General features: G+C 37.8%; 1 protein-coding gene across 3 annotated transcripts in view; it reads right to left on the reverse strand.

Annotated features, from left to right (window-relative positions):
- Positions 1-22,442, reverse strand: part of LOC150082006 (uncharacterized) — a 521,135-nt gene that overhangs the window by 238,444 nt on the left and 260,249 nt on the right. For all 3 annotated transcript variants that reach the window (XM_090379053.1, XM_090379052.1, XM_090379054.1), the window contains exon 2: positions 5,424-5,543. In XM_090379053.1, coding sequence (XP_090235179.1) covers positions 5,424-5,543 — 120 coding nt within the window. The remainder of the gene's footprint in view (positions 1-5,423; positions 5,544-22,442) is intronic.

The raw sequence follows: 22,442 nt of genomic DNA on the forward strand, positions 1-22,442 counted from the left end.
GAAACAAATCCCGCAGGTAGAAAGTTGAGGATAACAGTGGGATGAAAAAAAAAAAAAAAAAAAAAAATCAAATGAATGATATATCGTGGAATCTTTGCTTTTATTAAGATTGTTATGTATGAAGTGGGTAAATAAAAATTTTAATTTTTATTCGAAAATTTATAATCACCATGGAAGTGACAATTGTGAACATCCAGAGTTTAACAGCAAAGGTTGCGAAGATTGGAGAACTTTGAAATTCACACTTAGAGAAAGAACTGAGAAATATAGTTTTCTCTCAGTCTTTTCTCGGTTTTTTATTTTTATTTTTATTATTATTTTATATATATATATATATATATACTTTACCAATTAAATTAGATGTGAAGACAGTATTAAAGGTGGGTTCCAGAAACTCTGGATCCTGCCTTTTAATCCAGTCTGTTATGTAGTGGTGGGTTAAGCATAGTGTTTCTCAAACTTACAATAATCGTGTTCACCTTTTGAGAGTTTAGTCTTACCGGCGTACTAATTTCTCGGGCGAAGATAATTTGGGGATAGTTTTAATACTATATTATTTAGACTAGAACAAATGCAATATAATATATGGTATTCAGTTGATATATAATAAAAGCTATACATGAATACTATATATATAGAAATAATAATTAAAAACTGGAAGTGATAATAAAAATCAACAAACATTCTGACGGGACAGTGCAGATTACATATGGCTGATTCGTACCAGTCTGAAATTAAAGTATGCATAATCACTTTTCTCTACATTTTACACTTAAAATTTTACACTGAGCAATAAAGGTTTAGTAAAAATTTACCAAAGTGCACTTTTTGAAAAACTATTGTCACTGGCATTCTAAAATTAACCCAATTACTGTATGAACAGTAGAGTTCATTCGCAGAAAGGGGGGAAAACAAGTAGTAAACAAACAACATAATTATCATGTGATTACTTCCCACAGATGTCAGGTAAAACGTTGTTTGGGTCACTCATACACTTGCTTTCTTGCATCACATGCCACTACTACTACTACTACTACTACACACACACACACTTGAGCTAATCCAAATACTGTATACCGGATCATTAACAGCATACTCTAATTAATTAGATGGGAGGGGGGAAAGAAAACCCGAAAATTCAAGGATTATATATCTCTATCATTTTTTATGATAATTGTGATCCCATAAGAGAAGAGTTTTACACACTGCAACATATAAAGGGTTTCAAGTTTTGATTCATTAAAGCTGTTGATTCAATTAACGAGTGATTTCATATAAGCGAAACTCAAACCAAGTGTTTTAAATTGTTTTCTGCAGCTAAAAAAAAAAAAAAAAAAAAAAAAAAAAAAAAAAAAATGATAAAGTAAAATAAAAAAAATTGCCGTGTACCCTTTCGCGTACCACACTTTGAAAAACACTGCTTTAGCATAATGGCAATCGTCAAGATAATAGAAATTTTTGCCGCATTTAATTAATTAATTAAAAAATACCTCTTTAATATCCCTTTTACCTCCCAATTTTGTTGCATTGCTGGAAATTACTGCCTGTTTGTTCCCCTTTCTGCGAATGAACTCTACTCTTCATTTTTAAAAGACTTTTAAAAATGAATACGCTGAATATGAATATGAGTTAATAGCTCATCTATTAGCTCGAACTACTCAAGGTTCACTTAATAAAATTACTTAAGTGATTCCTAGTCTCTTCTCTGTTTAGTATTCCTTGTCGTTTTCTTCTCTTCTCTTCTCCTCTACTCTAGTACAGTACTACCCAAACAGTGCAGTGCTAACCAAATGCAACTTTGCTAGCCTAAAGAAAGTGTGTATATACACAGTATATTTCCAGTGGTTGTCAGTTACTTTTTAAAGAAACTTCCGGTTCCTGAAAAACCAATACGAAGTAACGACGGTGAGATGCATGAGCAGCGTTACGTACACGTATATAAATATGTATTGTTTTTTTTTGTTTTTTTTAATCTCTCTCTCTCTCAAATATTTATAAAATGTGAATTTTCGAAGTTAAACTATTTGTGTGATAGAAAAATTAAGAACTTCGCATACTATTATACATAAATATAACAACAATCTTTATTACAATAAAAGTTATAGAGAATGAGCTTCACAAATGAAGAAAGGAAAAAAAAAAAATCTGCAGTATTAGTTTGTGTCTGAGTCCGTGTGCAGCTACAACACGTTGAAGGTAAACTTCAATTCCTTTTAATCCTCATGAGCTCCATAAGAATCTCCTTTAGGTCTATGTTTATACTGTATCTAAACGAACATGTTTCAGTCTGGCAAGGTCGAGTAATAACAGTTTACGGATGATCTAAAGTTTTAGGTCATCCATCCTCTGACAGCACATAACCTCAATATTATCTCGATTCTTTTTCTCTTTGTTAGTAAAAGAACATGTTTCTAAAACCTTCGACGTTTTATTAAAAATCACGGTAAAAACCTATAAAATATACAATATATGAGGGGGGGGGGTTCGAAAAAAGATTTGTATTCGCCCAAAAATAGTTGTGATAGAACGGTGAAACAAACACCATGTACACTTTTTCAACATAGTCACCAGAAAAAATTACACATTTTTGATACCTCTCAATACATTTCTCAGGCCAGTTTTGTGGAAGTCCTCTGTCCTCCAAACCACGACTCGGCAGTAGAACTCACCTCATCGTCAGCAGCAAAGTGTTTTCCACGAAGAAAGAACTTCAGGGCAGGAAAGAGAAAGAAATCCGAGGGTGCACGGTCGGGAGAATAAGCAATATGCGGCAATATTTGAACTCCACATTCGTGGGCGGGCACACCTCAGTGCAGCATGCGAGGAATGAGCAGGCACACTATCATGCAGCAGGCACGATATTGTCCTTTTTCTTTAGTCTTTTTCTTTAACAGCATCACGTAGGAGATTAGAATAATACTTCGCAGTCACAGTACAGCCCTTTTGAAGGTAATCTGTTAGTATTGCACCATGCGGATCTCAAAAAAACTGACAGCGTCACATTTCCAGCACTTGGTTGCACCTTTGCCGTTTTAGGGGGATTGTGATTCTGCATGCTTCCATCGTTTTGATATTTATTTAGTTTCAGAATCATAGTGATGGATCCAAGTTTCATCCATAGTGACTAGCCATGAAAAAAAAACTCTTGCTTTTTCCTGGCACATCGACAACATTTCATGTGCACATTGTGCCCTTTCCTTCTTCTGATAACGGGTCAGAAGTCTGGGAACCCATCTAGTAGACACTTTACTCATATGCAACTATTGATGGATGACGTTCTCCACAGACCTTACACTAATTTGGAGCTCTGCAACTAGTTCTTTGAAGCTAATACGGCGACCTTTCAGATTAATTAATGCCTTAATTTTTGCAACACTCTTTTCTGTTACAGCAGTTGCTGGACGTGCTGGGATTTGTATGGTTGTTATAGAGATGTCAAGATGTCAAAATAAAAAAAAAAATCATATTTCTATCACAACTGGGTGAATACAAATCTTTTTTTTGACCGTCCCCCTCATATATAAATAAAATAAATAAATTTTCTGTTTATACTCCGGAACCACCACATAAGGTCAGAGGAGTTCACAAGATAGAGAGAATACAAAAATATTTTACTGTATTTAGTAATTAAGCGGCTTGAACTTGTAAGGGGTCCAAATGTCAATTAAGAGAAATAATTAGAATTAAGTCAAATAATTTTAAGTTTTTGTTATTGGTTTGCGGCGCATCAGCTGTACAAGTGCGCATGCTCACAGGTAAATTTGCATGTTAATCAGAAAGAATAACCGGGAATAACTTAGGACAGAGGTTCCCAAACTTTCTCGGTTCACGGCGCCCTTAGTGTCTCAGTAATTTTTTCACGGCGCCGCTAAGCTAAAAGAAATACCTAACATTCCGTTTATTAGGTAGTTAGGTCCAAGCAACTTAATAAATAATGTTGAAACTGTGAACTACTTCGAGCTAGTAATTCTCGCGGTGTCCGACAGATATCGAGTATCACTGTGTTTCCCTCGAAAATTTAAAATATCCGCGGCGCACAGTTTGGGAACCGCTGACTTAGGAGGGGGGAAAAAAAAACTTCCTTCGTTTAGGATCCGCTAACTTCAAGAATTCCTCCATCTCCAATGGAATCAGAACCCAGATCCATCCAAACAAGTGAAAAATGGAGAAATCATATTGTCACGGAGAATCTCATAAAGAGAAATAAATAAAATTGGAATAATTCATGTGAAAATGAATATAAGAAAAGGACAAAAACAACTTCAAAGTAGTGTCCGAACAGTAAATATTGCTTTAACGTTATAGCGGACTTCTCATTACAGTTCATATTAGTAATAATGTTTATTGTAAGGTAGGTAATCGAAAAGATGCATGGCTCTTTTCGTAACTTTTTTTTTTAAGTACGACCATTGATTCTATAAGAAGTGGGCACGTTGGCCAACAGGTGCAGTAGTGGTCTTGTTATCTATTAATACGCAGTCATTAACGCACATGCCATAAGAATGTAACTTTTACTTAATCTGAATTAAATAAATAAAAAAAAAAATAATAATAATAATAACAAGCTTCTACTGTTTTGTTCAAATATGGGAACATACGAACGACTTTTACATGAACGTCGTTTATGTCCACATGGGAATCGTTTTACGCCAGTACGCTTTTTGTTCATATTCGAAGTAAAGTGTAAGATGCAATTTCGATACACAGTACACTGATATGTAGCACATCTGTCCCTTTACCATAGACTATAAACATTTTTTTAAAAAATATAATGTAACTAGAGGAAAAATTGGGGAATAATCAGGAGGGTCCTATAAGGCTCAGGTGGGCCTTATTGGCACAGGCTTTAAGGTATTTTTCCAGATATGGCTGTTCATATATGAGTGAAATGTATTTTGTTTTCTTTACATAAAACGTGAATCAGCCAAAGTAAGGGTTTCAGAGGGACTCAGAAACGGTATGATACAGCAAATGATGATATAGCAGTAAGGTCCGCAGCAAAGCAGTTCCAAATTCCTTGGAGGGCTCAGTTTCAAAGGAAAAGTGATGGGGGGGGGGGGCTGGAAGATCTAGAGTTTCGTCTAAAGACACCTGGCCTTATTTGTAACTCCAAGACTAGTCATTTGATTATTTCAAGAAAACTATTAAACCACGCATTAACTAGGGCAAATTTTGATTTGCTCTAGTTAATGCTAATTTTCCAACTTTCCAAATTGTACCAATCAAATTCTTCAACTCGCCAAACTTCAGTGGCATTCATTAGCATTATATAGGTATACCAAATAAGTTTGGTATACCTAACTTCGAATCTCTTAAAACCGTTAAGAGATTCGAAGTTCACTTTGGAAGGGAGAAAAAAATCAACATTCCACTCATTTACAATGCCTAAAAAATTATAAACCAAATCAATTGATAACACTTACTTGATGAAATATGTCTTCCCATCTTTATCTAAAGCAGCCTCCCAGCCATAAGGAAGCGAGGTTCCTCCGGAGTCCCAGGACTCCACCGGAGGCAACCATGAGGATACTTTAGTCTCATGGCTAGAAAGGAAAGAAAAGAGAGGGGGGAAAAAAAAACTATCAAAAATATTACACTAACATGGATTCAAAGCACAGCAAGTTTTTATTTGTTTTATACTATATTTTGGTTATATTTTTGATTTTTAAAATGAATGGATGCCAACTGGAGAACCCTTTTTTTTTTAAACTTAAATTGACAAAACATTAAAGAGTATTAAAGACCAAAAGAATAAAATTTCGAATATTTTGTTGTGATAATATTAAAAACCCCGAAATTTAATGTAATTGAATATTGATTATAAATATCAGTAAATTACTAACATTTTATATTTTCAGTTACACTTTATTAAACGTGTTAAATTAAAATTTAATAGAGTGATTAAACATAAATTTCACTGTTATGATATTTGAAATTTGTCCCACGAGATGGGCTCTACACTGCTAATGTATATGTTACACCCGATTTTAAAATCGACCAGTTCATGAAATAGGAAAATTTTTGTCCATTCCGTGAATTTACCTCTCCTCTTCCCATTTCATGAACCGGAAAAAAACTCGCCCAGTTCACGAACTGGCCGGTTTATATTCTACCCAATTCATGAACTGTAGTTTGCTGAAAGAATTCCCATAATCTTATATTGGGTTGGAATTAATAGTAACCTCAACGGTACGTATTTGTGAATACAGTATACAGTTACATCGGTTGTGCTGAGCCGTGACAAAAGCAGTGATTTGCAAGCACATCTCACAGCATAGCTCTTACCGTTGATAATGACTGGCTGCGTTTTTCCTTTTTTGCTTAGATTAAACTGGAAGTCTATACCGTCTGTTTGAATGTGTTTGCTAGACTGATAATTACCGCAAATAAAAGTCTAGTGAAAAAAAAAAAAAAAAAGAAAAGAAAAGTTAGGTTAGTCTATACAACTACTCGGAGGGAGTCAAGAGAGGGGGGAAAAATAAAAAACACGACTAATGTTTTTTTTTTTTTTTTGTTTTGTTTTTTTTTGTCACTTGAATCCTCACGAATAGTCGTGTATACTAACCTAACCTTTTTTTTTTTTTTTTTTTTTTAGCTAGACTTACACACCTAAACGGATAACGTACACTAAAGATTAATCCAAATAACGCGCGATTCGAAATTTTATTTTATTTAATAACTAAACAACGTTTCTATAACCTGTGATAATCATTACAACATTAATACGTTAGTGTTAGTGTCAGTGTCCTTGGAGTTTTCTCTCCAAGAATAGTTAAGGCCATTCCGTTCTAAGAGTTTAGTGTTTTATTTAATTTAATATTAGATAGTGAGGTAAACTCAATATTGAGGTAAACTCCTCTTATTATTTTACTAATATTAATTTAATATTGTATAACTAAACAACTTTTGTGGCCGTTCAGGCATAAACAGTTTGTATACTCTAAGACATGTTTTATTCATATTATTATTTGATATTAAATGGCCAGTTCACGAAATGGGTAGGACAATCAAAATTTTGCCGGTTCACAGAATGGACAAAAATTTGCCCATTTCATGAAGTGGTCAATTTCACAATCTGGATGTCATATATACATCACTTGTGAAGTGATAATTGTACCAAGCATGGTAAAATTCCACAGTTCGTCAGGAATTAGAAATAGATATGGTTGCTTCACAGAAAATGTTTCCCTCTATCCGAATTAGTAGCAGACTGTTCCAAAGCTGTTATTATGAAGTTATATACCGATTGATAAACGAACAGCAGGACAATCCGCCATTCAATTAAAGAGAAAGAAAATAGAAATGAGATTGCAAAGGGATACGAGATAAGTAGAATGTTTGGTATGTACCAACAGGGCAGTAATAGTGGTGACAGTCACCCGGAATAACAACACAGGTTAATGCGTGCCAATTTCTTTTAGAGCATATAACGTAACTTTCACCAGCTGAGTATAACCGTGTCGCAATTGTAAGTGATATCCAAGTCAACATCACCAACAGCTGCGACTTATGTGGCGAATTCAACAGTCGAAGTCTAGAAGATAGTGTGCCAATCGGACGAAATGACCAGGAGACTGTTTTGTTGGGAATCGTTAGTTCCTCTGATGTGTTGTAAAAATATCTGGCAGCTGTGAACCATCTGAACGTTGTTGCTGATGAAGTACATCGGTTAATATCACCGTTGAGGAGCAACGGCGTTGGCGTCTTTCAACTGGTCAGTCGCCACGACACCCAGCCAAATGTGCAGATATGGTTTGCAAAACATTCAGGAATTTATTCTCCTTCCCTGACCTTCCACTCCTCAGGCTTGAACTCTATCCAGTATCAGTTAAACGAGGTCGAACTGGCTGTATGACACGTGAATCCACCACAGCCACTGTGTCGCAGGTGTAGAACGCTCTGCAGACACAGCGGACAACAAAATCTCCCGATATGTTTCGTATTCTTGTAACACCGTCCCCCCATGTTTAAGGATAATCTGAGCCCAGAGAGGTCCAAAGCATTTCATTTAACATGAAACTATAAAGTATTTTATCGCAATGTAAGAGCTTCAGGAGATATAACGGAGTTCAGAGTCACACCAATTTTCGGAGATAGCGCCCATTTTTATTATAACTTTTAACTTACTTAGCACACAGCTAAGCAAGTCCTGCAGGTCAGTAACCTTTAAAACGTTTTTTTTTTTTTTTTTTTTGTCTCAGCTGCAGCTTTCGTTTTCACTCCAATTTTTTTACAATTTTATGTTTACTAAATTACCCATCTCGGTTTTCATCTCTTCTTCTTTAGAGTAATCACATAATGAAGAATGCAAATTTTATAACCTTTCTGTAAAATGATTTGATCCGTATATTTTAACAGTTTGTAGAAAGAGTATTATGGCCCATTTGAGAAAAACAAGAATCCCTTTAGGCCTCTTCAGTACCGTTTTGTATGAAAGTTTCTTGTATATATTTTAGCTTCGCTATTCGTTTTAATGATTCCTTAGCTAAAATCTGCTTTATTATATGCTTAGAATTCATTTTAATTATATGCTTCTAATGCATTTTAGTTCCGCCCCATCACCCTATTCTTGTTGGCGTTTCGAGTACTAGTGATGTGCATGACACCATCTCACATCCAACTTATTTACGAATCTTTTTAAATTCATTATACTTTTTAAATTTGCAATAGAATAAATTTCTCTCAAATAATAATTCCTATTGTTAGCAAGTGTATTGAAAAAAAATATTATGCATTAGAAAAACAAAGATAAATCCCGATAAAAATGAAAAGTGATCATTGATGTTTGGTGGGGGGGAGAGAACCGACGGGATCCTACGTAGAAGTGGCCGCTTGAAGTTTGTACAATTCAGCGGCTTCAAAATTACTATCTGAAGTGACTGCTTTTACCTTCGGGGTAATTAAGGTCCAAAATCGTAAACTGCAGCAAAATTGGTGTGCAAAACTTAAGGACCAACACTATTTCTAAAGGTTACAACCACAAAATCTTTACTTAAGGTACTCTTTACTGATAAGAGTAGATTCAGTCTCAGCAACAATTCTGGACGTCAGCTAATCTGCGAGAGGTTGGCACACGGTATCACCCCGCAAACATCACTGAAAGGGATCGACATGGCACTCGAGGTGTTCTCCTCTGGGAAGGGGTTATATTTTGGATGGACGTACACAACTCCAGATACTGGAAGATGGTTCTGTAACCGGTGCACGCTACAGCACTGAGGTAATCCTTCCCCATGTGCGTCTATTCCGAGGTGCCACTGGCCCCTTGTTCGTGTTTATGGATGATAACGCCACACCCCATCGCACTGCAGCTGTTGGTATGCTTTTGGAAAGTGAGGGCATTGTTCGTATGGATTGGCTTGCTCGTTCCTTCGATCTAAATCCCATAGAACACATATGGGATGCTCTGGGGAGACGCCTAGCGGCACGTCCACACCCACCAGAAAATGTTCACCAGCTGAAGATGGCGCTGACAGAGGAATGGACGATGTTACCGCAAGAACTTATCAACAACATTGTTCTAAGTATGAACAGGCGGTGCAAAGCCTGCATCAACATTAGGGGTGGCCATATCTCCTACTGAGGACCACCTCTTCCCTTAGAGGCGCCTCCGTAGCCAGGTGGGCAGGAGCAGCAGTGCACAGCACACGCTTCTTGATTAGACCGGGGTTCGAGCCCGTGACCACAAATACGGAGGATGCGGAAAGGTCAGGTAATGACCACTGCATATCCCCGGAGCAATATGGCCTTAGTTGCTAATGCTCCTAAAAACCAAAAATAACAATCTTCCCTTAGTTCCATCTTTGGCAGTAATGCATCTGTATCACGGCAGCCATTGCTATGTTGCCATTTTGGAATAAAGTCCCTCAGTACCGTTATGTTTCCTTTATCATTTCTGTACCTCATGAGGTTCCTTTGGTATGCTTTTCCTATATCCAGGCCACTCCTATGAGAAGCTACAGGTGAAAACCTGACTGGTCCTTAAAATTTGCACACCAGTGTATTATTTTACTAATATGTAAAAAAAAAAAAAAAAAAAGAAGTAAACTGCAGCCATTATCAACTCACTGCAGGATGAAAGCCTCCTCAACAATTCATGCTGAGGAAAATGGACCATAATCTGCCACGCTGATCCAGTGTGGGTTGGCAAATCGACCGTATTTAGCAGTCAGGGGCTTGAACCCCGATCTACTTAAAGAGCGTGTGCTATGCATTCCCGCTCCTGACCACTCGGCTACGCAGGCCACTACTAATATGTAAACTCGCTGCCAAGTGGTCATGCATTCATAATGAATGTCTGAATATTATTTTTCTCCTACACTTTACTGCAAAGGAGAAATAACGCTCGAATGTAAACAGCACACGAACAGGATGACTCAATTATCCGCTGAGAACTAAGTTTCGTAATAAGCCACTCTGCATCAAACGAGCGCGCACATCATAGAGGATATTATGCATGCACAGAACGCTTTTCTGGGTTATCTTCAAACCACACGTTGACACATTCATTCCATACGGGTGGCTTAACAGAGTACTGTCCTCTGTGAAAGTATAATGGTTTCACCAATTGTCATTCGTTTGGAAGGAATTTTGGTTCGAATCCCGTCGGAGACAAAAATTCTCACCGTCTTTTAAATCGAGACTACAGTTAGCTGGCAGTGAAAGTAGATGGTTCACTTGTTGATCATGCAGATCTTGCACTTCATGCAAGTCGGCTCATGAACACATAAATAACAATAGAGTACTTCTTGTATTGGAGATAACACTGGACTGTAAGTTAAAGGAAGAGACACAGGATATGTTTTATTAACGAATGCTTATTTTAATCTTTTGAATGTAATAACTTATTCTCAATTTAAGACCAAGTCCTCGAGCTAAATTTCAACAGAGATGACCAAAAAAGCAATCAAGTGTAAGGATTTCAGAACAATTGATCTGATATCGCACGCAGCAAAACTGATGCTGAAGATAATGAATAGAAGATCGATGGAAATATGGAGAAAATCAGAGGAGAGAATCACGATGGGTACCAAGAACGGGAGAGGAATGCGATAGGAATAATGAAAATTTTGGTGGAAATAAATACAGTAAATAATAAGAACGTTTGTTTAATTTGTCGACTTAAAAAAAAAAAAAAATCATTTGACAGAATAAACTGGAAAAGGTAATGGGGATATTGAAGGGTATTAGAATTGTGTGGACTGACAGAAGACCAATAGAGAAACTGCAAGGGGGGGGGGGGTCAAACAAAGGGTTCTACTAAGAATAGATATACGAACACGGGAAAATGGAAGTTGATAGAGTGGGTAAGACAAGGGTGTCATCTCTTCCAAATATTGTTCAATATACAAGATAGTTATAAAGCCCTTAGCTATTTTTAAAACAGTATAAACTGTAAAACGAAGCATAATAAAGAAAAAAACTTTTACACAATCAGCCATAAAAATTTAATCTTTTTTTTTTTTTTTTTTGAGAAATAAAAAAAAAAAAAAGCAGTTCCACTGTTCACCACTAAAGGACCAAGATTTATATATTAAGACGTTACAGTGCACTTATAAAAAAGTGAAAGTAGCATTTTACACTAGTGTTGTACTGTAGGCAAAAGGGTAAAGCCAACAGATGATGCTGCAAGACTTAATAGCATGTTTTTATGAAAATAACCACAATGTTCTTAAGGTCATTCCATCGTTTTCAAGCTCTCAAACAGGTAACACAACCTCCATGTTCAATACAAATCGTGATTAACATGATTATGCGATATCAAGAAATAGGAAATCTCTGGGTTTAGACCACAAACTGAGCGTTCTCAAGTTCGACAGGAAGGTGTTGCGCAAATAGCTGAATATATCGATGAACAGGTTTGCCTCCAGTGCTCATAGCCCTTCAAAACTATATAGGCTTCTGAACCTGTTGATGTGCCTTTGAGCACTACCAGGAAGGTTCTTCGTGTTTATATGCACCAATTACCATCTAAGATCACAAGGGCATATAAATTCTCATTCGCCGATAAGCCTAAGCACGTGGTCCAACGGTACTGAAAAAAATGAAACTAAGGAAATCTTGGTTGGCAACGTGTTCTGGGCTGGCGAGCACACTTTTTTCATTGAACGTGGTGAACACAAATCAGACATCTCACAAATCATACAGATCGTTTTCAGAAAGTTCCTCTCCATCCTTCAAAGGTGATTGTGTGTTGCAGTTTTACCGCTTCATGAAATCATAGAGCCATTCTTTTTCGAACGACCTACCTTTGATAGACTATCAAAAGTAAGCACTTTTGATAGACTATGATGCACTTGAAGTAGGCACTTGAAGACACAATCATCATGTATGATGGAGTACCATCACATATAATAGCTCAACAGTTTCTACTCTACTGCGGGAAACATTTACACTCGGTAAAACAATCAACAGGTATTTCCCTAACGCTTGGCCTTCGCGTTCTTCGAACTTTTGACTCCTGCAGATTTTTGACGAAAGGGATATTAAAAAGACCGCATTTACAGAGATAAACCTGTTCGTTAGAGTCTTTAAAGTATAATATTCGACATGAAGTTTCGGCTATCTTTACGGACTTTCTGCAAGAAAATGTGAACAATGTTATTCCGCGCCTACATATGGATCAACGAGGTTATCCTGCAGAATACCTTTCATAATGCTGTATAATGGTAATTTCTCTACATACTTGTTTTTTATTACAATCAAAAACCTTGGAACTATGGTAGTGAACATTTAAAACTTTAGTTTCTTTAAAAAAAAACGCCATTAAATTTTAAGCCTGACTTTATTTGGCTTCGTTTTACAGTTTTAAAACAAACAAACAAGTACAGTAATCCAGACTTATCAGCCTTATATAACACAAGGGAGGCTTGACGTAGCTGAGTGGTCAGGAGCGAGAGTGCATAGCACGCGTTCCTTGAGTAGACCCGGGGGGGTTCAAACCCGTGACTACTAAATACGATAAATATTTGTATTGACGATTTATTGTAAACTCTACTCACTTGGTTGTCGTGCCGGAGTATAAAACAGAAAATGACCAAGTTTGTTTATCAATTCAGCAGTATTTACTTTTGAAAATGCTATGCACTGCAAAAAAAGGAGCAAAAATACTCAAGAGAGGTTATGCGGAAATCGCAGGGAAAATTCAGAGATTGATCGTAGGATGGCTGTAGAGCAGGATGCAGATGATTGTGATTAATAGTTATTTTCAGATTGGGCTAAAGTAAGAAGTGGAGTTCCCCGAGGATCGATACTGCACTGGGACCACTGTTGTTCTTGATTTTCTTAAATGGCATTGATCAAAGGATGGAGCATTGATCAAATATATCAAAATTTGCAGATGATGTCAAGATCGTTAGAGTAGTTAAGGATCAGCGCCAACCAGAGCTTCTTAAGGATGACTTAGAGAAACTTCATGCAGCAAAATTCAGTTGTTACACTTGAGGAATAGGAACTCCAAAATAACTTAGACACTTGGTTGAGCTGAACAAAAAACTGAGGAAGAAAGAGATTTGCCCGTGGTGTCAATAAGACACTACGAGCTTTTCTTGTAAGACCGCAAGTGGAATTCTGTGTTCAAGTGTGGAGACCACATCTAAAAAAACATAGGCTCAGGAAAGGGTCCAAATACGGGCAACGCGCCTAGGTGATATCAGAAAAAGGGTTTCCATATGAGGAAAGACTTCGATTACATGGGCTAAAGAGCTTAGAAACTACTCAACTTAGAGGAGACCTGATTGAGGCATTAATATAAGCCAGATAACGCAAAAAAGACACAGGCTTATAAGCAGGTTATATTCTCCCGCTAACCTTCATTATAAGCAGGTTATCGTCTCCCGCCTAACCTTCACCCCACGAAACGCAGTAACTATGCTGCCAAAAGTAGTTAACAAATACAAATTATGCGCTTCCCTCCTCAGATAGATAACTATACAGCTGACCATTTGAATTTCTTCAAACTGTCAACCTCAGCTACCTGCGGGGTAAAATTTTTCCAATAATCAACGACTCGCTGTCTAAAAGACAACTTCCTGCAATCTAGTCTAAACCTCTTCCCTTGTAATTTATTCTATAATTCTTTATAATAGTGAAAATTTCGTCTTCACTCATTTTACTAGCCCCTCTCAGAGCCTTAAAAACCACAATCTAAGATGCCTGGTTGCCAAGCTCGGTAGCCCACATAATCGAAGTCTTTCCTCGTACGGTCGCCTTTCTACCGATCTCACTATGCGCGTTGACCGTCTTGGGACCCGTTGAAGAAGCTCAAAGTCTTTTTTCAGATGAGGTATCCATACTTGGACACAGTATTCCAAATGCGGTCTTAGAACTGCCATATATAGTGGGATCATGACCTCGCTATCTCCAACAGGATATTGTTCAATAAATCATCGACACCATTGGCTTTTCTGACCGCCTTTCTACACTACTCAGAAAACTTCATATATGCCGGTTTCGTAACTCCCAGATCCCCCCCCCCACTACTGTTTTAAATTCAATCCCACGACGTGTATAAGTTATTTTAGGGTTGCTGTTCCCCAAGTGTAAGACCTTTCATTTTGCTGCATTAAAACATAGCTGCCACCTTTCTGATCATTCTTAAAGCCTATTCAAATCATCCCGAAGGAGTGCTGCTTGACAGTAATTATTAACAACTCTCCCAACCTTTATTCCTCCGTCGATGTAGTTTATGAAAATCGGAAACAACAGTGGTTCAGGAAACGATCCTTGGGGATCCCACTTCTGAAGTTACAACAACTGAAGAATATCCATTAATCACAACCCTCTGTCTTCTGCCCTGCAGCCGCCGTGAAATCCATCCTAGAATCTTTTCAGTAATCCCAACATGTTCTAGCTTATATAGTAACCTCTCATGAGTAATTGATTAAAATCCAAATAAATTATGTCGAAATTGTTCCCTACATCCAGCTCATGAGTAACTGTGCTAACATAACTTTCCACGTTAATTAAACATGATTTTCCCCTTAACAATGCCATGCTGTGTGTCCTTCAGAATGCCATTTCTATCTAAATATCCTGGATAGCACTCTTAATCACTGCCTCCAAGATTTTTCCTACATCTGAAATCACCAGATAAACCGGTCTGAAGATACTGACTTCGCTCTAAAAACTGCCTTTATGTGTTGGTGATACATTGGCACTCTCCAATCCAAAGACATCTCACCAGAGTCCAATGATGTCCTAATTTATTAACCTCAATGGTTTAATACACTCTCTGGTCGCGTTCCTCAAAATAGCTGAATATAAGCATTTAAAGGTGTATGAGAGGTAAAAATAAACCAATGAGGGTGGAATTTTAAATGATTCAGAACTAGGGGCTATAAATTCAAATTACGTGGAGAGTTTTATTTTATTATTCCAGCTAGTGGCTAATAACCACTAGCTGGAATAATTTGGCTTCGTCAGTCGTTGAAGCTGACGGTTTGGGAAAATGCAAACGTTTGAAAGTACGTTGATTTCATGATGATAATCAAGGGTTTGGATTTTTTTTCGAATTGTGTCGAAACAACTAAGACAATGAGTCATCACTTTCTTGTGTCTGAAATACTTATTTTTTTGGACGGTTTTCCTTGTGGAAAATGCTTGGACTGGAAATCATGTCTCGACAAGAACTTTTGTTTGTCCCCCCCCCCCCACCACCACCAAGTCGGTCGATTTAGTCAGTATCGGGCGAGGGCTGAATGATTTCATCTCTGGGAAACTATATATATATATATATATATGCACACACACACACACCTCATTGCATTAGTTGCTTTGGCGTAAAACACACACACCACTCACCCACCTTTTGTCGCTTTGCCAGTTTTTCTGAAAAAGTCCATACCATTTTTTCCTATCGAATTGGATTTTCTAACCCACGTCTTATCCACACAATGTGGAAGGACAGAGATTATAACTACCGTGCTAGCTAGGTGGACTAATAACCAAGTAATAATAGATATATAAATAAATTTTATTTGTATATTATCGGGAAAGCCGAAGTTCAGTGTTGGCATTAGAGGTGAGCGGACGCGCTTAGTCAGGGCTCCTCAGTTAAGTGGTTTACTTTTGGATCGTGCTTTTAAATATTTGATTTATTTAGATATTGTTGGATTATTTTGTTATAGGTTTCCTGTAACAGTTTGATTTTAATAATATTATAGATATAATTTTTTAAAGTTAACTTTCATTGATATTTATTTAATTTTATAATGGTAGTTACGAGATCTGCCTTAAACACGCCACAAGGTATCGTGACTCACACGGAAATAGCCGATGGCGATTTACGGGTGAGTCATGATTTAATCCGTTGTGGAACCTGTGGGATGTTTTCCAAGGTTGACTTGGTGACTAATCCTACCTCACCTGGGGATTCTTTTCTTTGTGATCGATGTAAGGAGTGCACCGATTTTAAATTACAATTTGATGCACTGATGGAACAATTAGGGTCTCTGAAAAAAACGAGTGCTTGCCCTCGAGAATAATGCATCTGGGAGCTCGTCAGGGACTCATGACTCCAGCAATCTACCAAGTGATGCACACCCGATTCGAGCCTCAAAACAGAAAAACCAAGTGCAAACTACTCTGGTTAAAAAGGACATTGTTTTATTAGGAGACTCCATTGTCAGGGAAACGGGGAATATTTTTTGTAATAAGGATAGATGGATTAGAACCAGGGTATGTCTGCCGGGAGCAACTATTGATGATGTCACCAACAGATTGTCAGATTTTAAAGGGGGTAAAGAGAATATTATTATTCATGTGGGGACTAATGATATTAAACGTACACGATCGGACGATTTGTTGGAAAAATACAGGACCATGCTGAGGAAATGCCGCGAGCTAGGCCATAATGTCTATGTGTCTGCAATTCTAATTGTTTATAGAGTAACGTTAGAAGTATCGTCAATAAAATGAGCGAATTCGAACTGCTGGTTAAAACAAGTAACGCGGACATAATAGGGCTTACAGAGATGTGGTGCTACCCGGAAATTGGGGATGATGGGTTTACGTATGGCTGGTATAATGTATTTAGGAAGGATAGGGTAGATAGAAGGGGTGGTGGGGTAATGCTTCTTATCAGAAGCAGCCTGAGTGCGACGATAGCTTTCCCGGATTCAGACATTTCACATGCTAGTATAGAGTCTGTATGGTGTGAGATAGTTGTAAACAAAGGTATAATGCGAGTAGGAGTAATCTACAGACCAGGTGATTGTGAAGATTATGAAAAAAGCCTCTACATGCAAATGAAATGGGCAAGTAAGCATCAATGTCTTATTATGGGTGATTTCAATTTGCCTCTAATTGATTGGAGTAAATGGGAAGGAAACTCGACATGGGCAACAAAATTTTTAAATCAACTAGATGACTGTTATTTGTATCAACATGTCAGGGAAAGTACTAGAGAAAAATTTATCCTAGACCTCATTATCACCCATGAATCAGATGACATAACAGGGTTGACAGTAGATGAACCAATAGCAGGAAGTGTTCACGGAGTTCTATGGTGGATGATGATGAGATAGGTAGCAGAATTAAAGGCAAAGGAATGGGTGTTAATTTCAGAAAAGGAAATTACGATGCCTTAAGGTACTACATGGCCTCTATTAACTGGGTAGATATCGTGCAGAAAATGAATACATTTGAACTGTGGTACGCTTTTAAAACATTAATCACAGATGCCTTGAATGAGTATATACCATTAAAAAAAAACTCAACGAGGAGGGTTCCAAGTTGGATGAATAGTGAAGTTGCCACATTACTTGAGCAGAAAAAGGTGGCATGGAAAAGTTAAAGAGCAATAAAAAGTACTGAAGCCTATAACAGCTACAAGGTGATGTGTAATAGAGCCACAGAAAAGGTTCGACAGGCAAAGGCAGTTTATGAGAAATCACTAGCAAACAGAGCAAAGGGGGGGGGGGGGTAAAGAATTCTTCACATATATAAATGCCAAGAAGAGCAGGACAAACCAGATCGGACCTTTACGTAAAGGAAAGGGGATAGTATTAAATACACCAGCTGCCGTTGCAGATGAACTCAACAGTCATTTTGCATCGATATTTGCAGATGAAAAACATTTTGTGGCAATGGGAAATTGTGGGAGCGAAGTTAAAAAATATGTAATTAATGATATTGAAATTTCGCAAGATTATTTAATGAAAAAACTTTCGAGCCTACAGACCAGTAAGGCTCCTGGAGTTGATGGAATATACCCAATAATCTTAAGGGAGGCGGCAAGCGAGTGCATTGAACCATTGAGGCTAATTATGCGAGCATCACTAGACTCTGGGGAGATTCCCTTGGATTGGAAAAGTGCAAATGTATCTCCCATACATAAGGGTGGCTCTAAAAGTGAAGTTGGAAATTATCGACCTGTCAGTCTGCCTTCAGTAGTAGGGAAAATCATGGAGGCAATGATCAAGGGTGGAATTCAGGATCATTTGGATCGAATTGAAATTCTCAAGGATACTCAGCATGGTTTTGTAAAGGGAAAATCATGTTTAACAAATCTGGTTCGCTATTTCGAAAGGGTCACTCACGAGTTGGATTTAGGAAATAATTTCGACATTGTTTATTTAGATTTCAGCAAAGCTTTTGACTCAGTCCCACATGAGCGGTTGCTTTATAAGCTGGAACAGGTTGGAATCACTGGGAAAATCCTTAGATGGATAGCTTCAGGGCAGGAGGCAGAGGGTGATAAATGGCTATTCCTGAGATTGAGTTGGTGTAAGAAGTGGGGTTCCCCAAGGATCAGTATTAGGACCACTGTTGTTTTTAATTTTCATAAACAACATCGATGATGGGCTAGAGGGCGTGATGTCTAAATTTGCAGATGATGTTAAAATTGGTAGAGTAGTTAATGATCACTGTCAAGCTGAGCTTCTTCAGAGTGACCTAGATAGACTTCAGGAATGGTCAGAAAAATGGCAGCTATGCTTTAATCCAACAAAGTGTAAGGTATTACACCTGGGAAACAGTAATCCCAAAATAACTTATTCACTTGGTGAAGTTCAACTAAACCCAGTACTGGAGGAAAGGGACTTGGGTGTTACGATACGGTCAGACATGAAATTCTCTGAGCATTGTAAACAGGTTGCAAGGAAGGCCCATGGTGTCCTATCGATGAGCTATCGAACTTTTGCAAGTAGAGATAGGGACGTGATAATCCTATTATATAAGGCTTTTGTTAGACCACACTTGGAATAGTGTGTTCAAGTATGGAGACCGCACCTAAAGAAAGACATCGAGCTTCTTGAAAGGGTGCAAGGACGGGTAACTCGCCTGGTGAGATCGGCAAAAGGGCTTCCTTATGAAGAAAGACTTTGAATATGTGGGTTGCAGAGTTTGGAAACTAGACACCTTAGAGGAGATTTGATTGAGGTGTTTAAGGCTCTGAGAGGCATCAGTAAAATAAATGAGGACGAAATTTTCAAGATTATAAATGATTCTAGAACTAGGGGGCATAAATTCAAGTTACAGGGGGAAATGTTTAGATTGGACTGCAGGAAGTTTTATTTTTGCCAGCGAGTTATAAATTACTGGAATAAGTTGCCTTCATGGGTGGTAGAGGCCGACAGTTTGGGGAAATTCAATTGTCATCTGGATGGTGTCTTCAGGTAGGGGAGGCGCGTGGGATGATAGGTTTAATTTCTTTTTTTTATTATTAATTATTATTATTTTTTGTTTTGTTTTTATCACTGTTTTGTTCGGATATTTTATTTTTTATTTTATTTTATTTTTTTTTTGGCTGGTGCAGCATAAGCCATAGGCTTTCTTGCACCATGCGGCCATTACTAATGCTAATACTAATAGGGTCAGAGGAGTTCATAAGGTAGAGAGAATACAAGAACATGGAAATGTTCTTGTATTCTAGATATGCACATTAGGTAGATTTCTTAGGAAGATAATAAACAAAGTTTACCAAGGGGGGCTCACATCTGGTGAGTACGGGCTTGGCACACCCAGGGTCCTGAGCTGGATATCATCATTCTTCTTTCTTGGTGATTCCCTTTACTTCTCTCTCTCTCTCTTTCAGGGTAACTCATTTTTTTTTTTTTTTTTTTTTTTTTTTTGACTGGTGCAGCATAAGCCTCAGGCTTCCTTGCACCATATAGCTAATAATAATAAAGTTGAAAATAAACTTGTCAGTCATTTGGAGAGGTTCAGAGGGTGGGGAGGGTTCTTACAGATCTCCCTTCAATCGGATTTACAGCGATCTCAGCCTGAGTGAGTTAAGGTTTTATTCCCACATATGATGCAAACCATCCCTCGAACATACACACTTACAAAGTTCACAGTAAGAACTATTAAGAAAGTCCTCCCGTCTTAACGTCAGGCCTTTCTCCACACAGTGTGAAAAGACAACCACCATAACCATTATGCTACTCACGAGGGTAATTTCGCATTGTGCGAATCTGTATTGTTAAACAAAAAATATTACTTCATTATCAAAGAATCTCCTGAGTCTCCTCCCCTCACATCCTTCTTATGGCATTTTTAAACGCCAATAGATTCTCTTTAAAGATACTTTCAGCTTTAGCAACATTAACAGCAGTTAAGACTAGCACTAGCTGATGACAATCTGCAACCAGGCGATTCTTCAACCTGAAGTTGTTTTTTCCTTCCTTAAACAATCCACATCACTTACAAACATTATTTGCGTCCACTGCTGCTTCGCCATACACAGTCATAATTTCTTTGTGGATTTCTATTGATTCCCTACCTTTTCCTACCTCACACTTCTTTTTTTTTTTTTTGTTTATGTGTCTATGCGATTTGTTATTTCTAAAACTGTACATCGCTATACACTCATATCCGAAAGGAGGTCAATCAAATTTGTCACACGGTATTCTATAAACGTTCAAATCACATTTTCATGCGAACCTGTGGTTTTTAAATTCCAACACTGCAGATCTTACTTTCCGATTTGCCTTCCTAGCTGCAAATCCTAAACATAATCGAAGTTTGAACGGCCACTAGTTCTGTCCTCTGAGGAATTCGTCCCTTTCTTTACAGTTACTGTAAACTCCAAAGTGTCATCTTTCAAGCGAAACGATCTAAAGAAAAGGTGTGTACCCAAAGTAGAAAGACGAGGAGAAGAAACGAGCAATAATTTAACAAAACACAAGTTCCTAAGAGAACCACGTTGTCTCGAGATGCTTCATTTGCATCTGCCTTGGCCATCAGCGTTAAGCAGGAGAAGACCCATTAGTAACCTTTCCTTGTCTCAGCTGTCGCCGCCCACTTGAAAGGGCAATGAAGGGGAACAAAGTAACGAAACTAATGGCAGCGTAGTTACAGTGTTTCATGGGGTGAAGGTTAGCGGGAGACGATAACCTGCTCATGCCAACAACGGTAGGCGCTCTCTCTCTCTCTCTCTCTCTCTCCTCTTACACACACACAGATGGGTGAACGCTACTGCAAGCCACTATGCGTGCAAAGCGACAGTAACCAACGGCACGAGCGACGACAAGGAAAATCACCGCCAACAATGCAGAAAATGTGTGACCTGATTAGACAATGAATATTCTAAGAAATTAAAAGAGGTGGAAATTCCTGTAGACGACATTTAAGTGCGAGGGGTTAGTTCCGATTTGATTCTTCTTCAGTCTTTAAAGAATGTCTACATTCATATATGATTTCTCACGTATGCTGTTAAGAGTCAAAATCTTGCAGGTCCTCTTCGTATGTTCGGTAAAATGCATACACTACAGAGAAAGTAAACCTACACCCTGAACAACAATGCGTAAGAGAAGTCGGCAAATCATAAATGAAATATTTTATACTTTACAAACAAGAAATAAGGCAACTTAGATAAGATATTTGGTGGCTGACTATTTCTTTTTTAAGAATATTACACTTGGTATTATAAAAAAATGATCAGTTGGAGAAACTACCTGCGTTACCGTCGCTTAATTAAATACAGTACTGTATTAGTATTTGCTATATACGGCTCAAAGCAGGATCGTGCAAATGGGGGATGCATTGGATGCGCCGCACCAGAGCCGCGATATATGGGGCAAAAAGCGAGGAAGCTCAAAATCAAAATCTCAACATAAATAAACGAGACCCCCCTTAACTCCAATTGCATCCGGGTTCCCCAAGTACCTTTGCACGGCCCTGGTTCAAAATAGTAGTATTTATCATACGGTGCAAGAAAGCTGGTGGTGAAGGGGGGGGAGAACTATTTATGTATTTCCCTCCTATCGTAGCAGATCCGCTGACCTTGACAAAACCATCGACACTTATTCTAATGTTAATAACAATTTTACACAGTGAGTTCTTAATAACTACGTACTGGTAAAGGAAATTTTCCTAAACTCCAGTCTATATATTTTTTTTCCCTTAGTTTCAATGCCGTGAAAATTTCATCATCATTCATTTTCATTCACTATATACCCTCTTAGACTTCATAAACTTCCGTCTTCGGGTAGGGGAGGCGC

This window comes from Mastigoproctus giganteus, chromosome 8 (assembly GCF_048544385.1).
Source record: "Mastigoproctus giganteus isolate SK-2022 chromosome 8, ASM4854438v1, whole genome shotgun sequence".
Taxonomy (NCBI): domain Eukaryota; kingdom Metazoa; phylum Arthropoda; class Arachnida; order Uropygi; family Thelyphonidae; genus Mastigoproctus; species Mastigoproctus giganteus.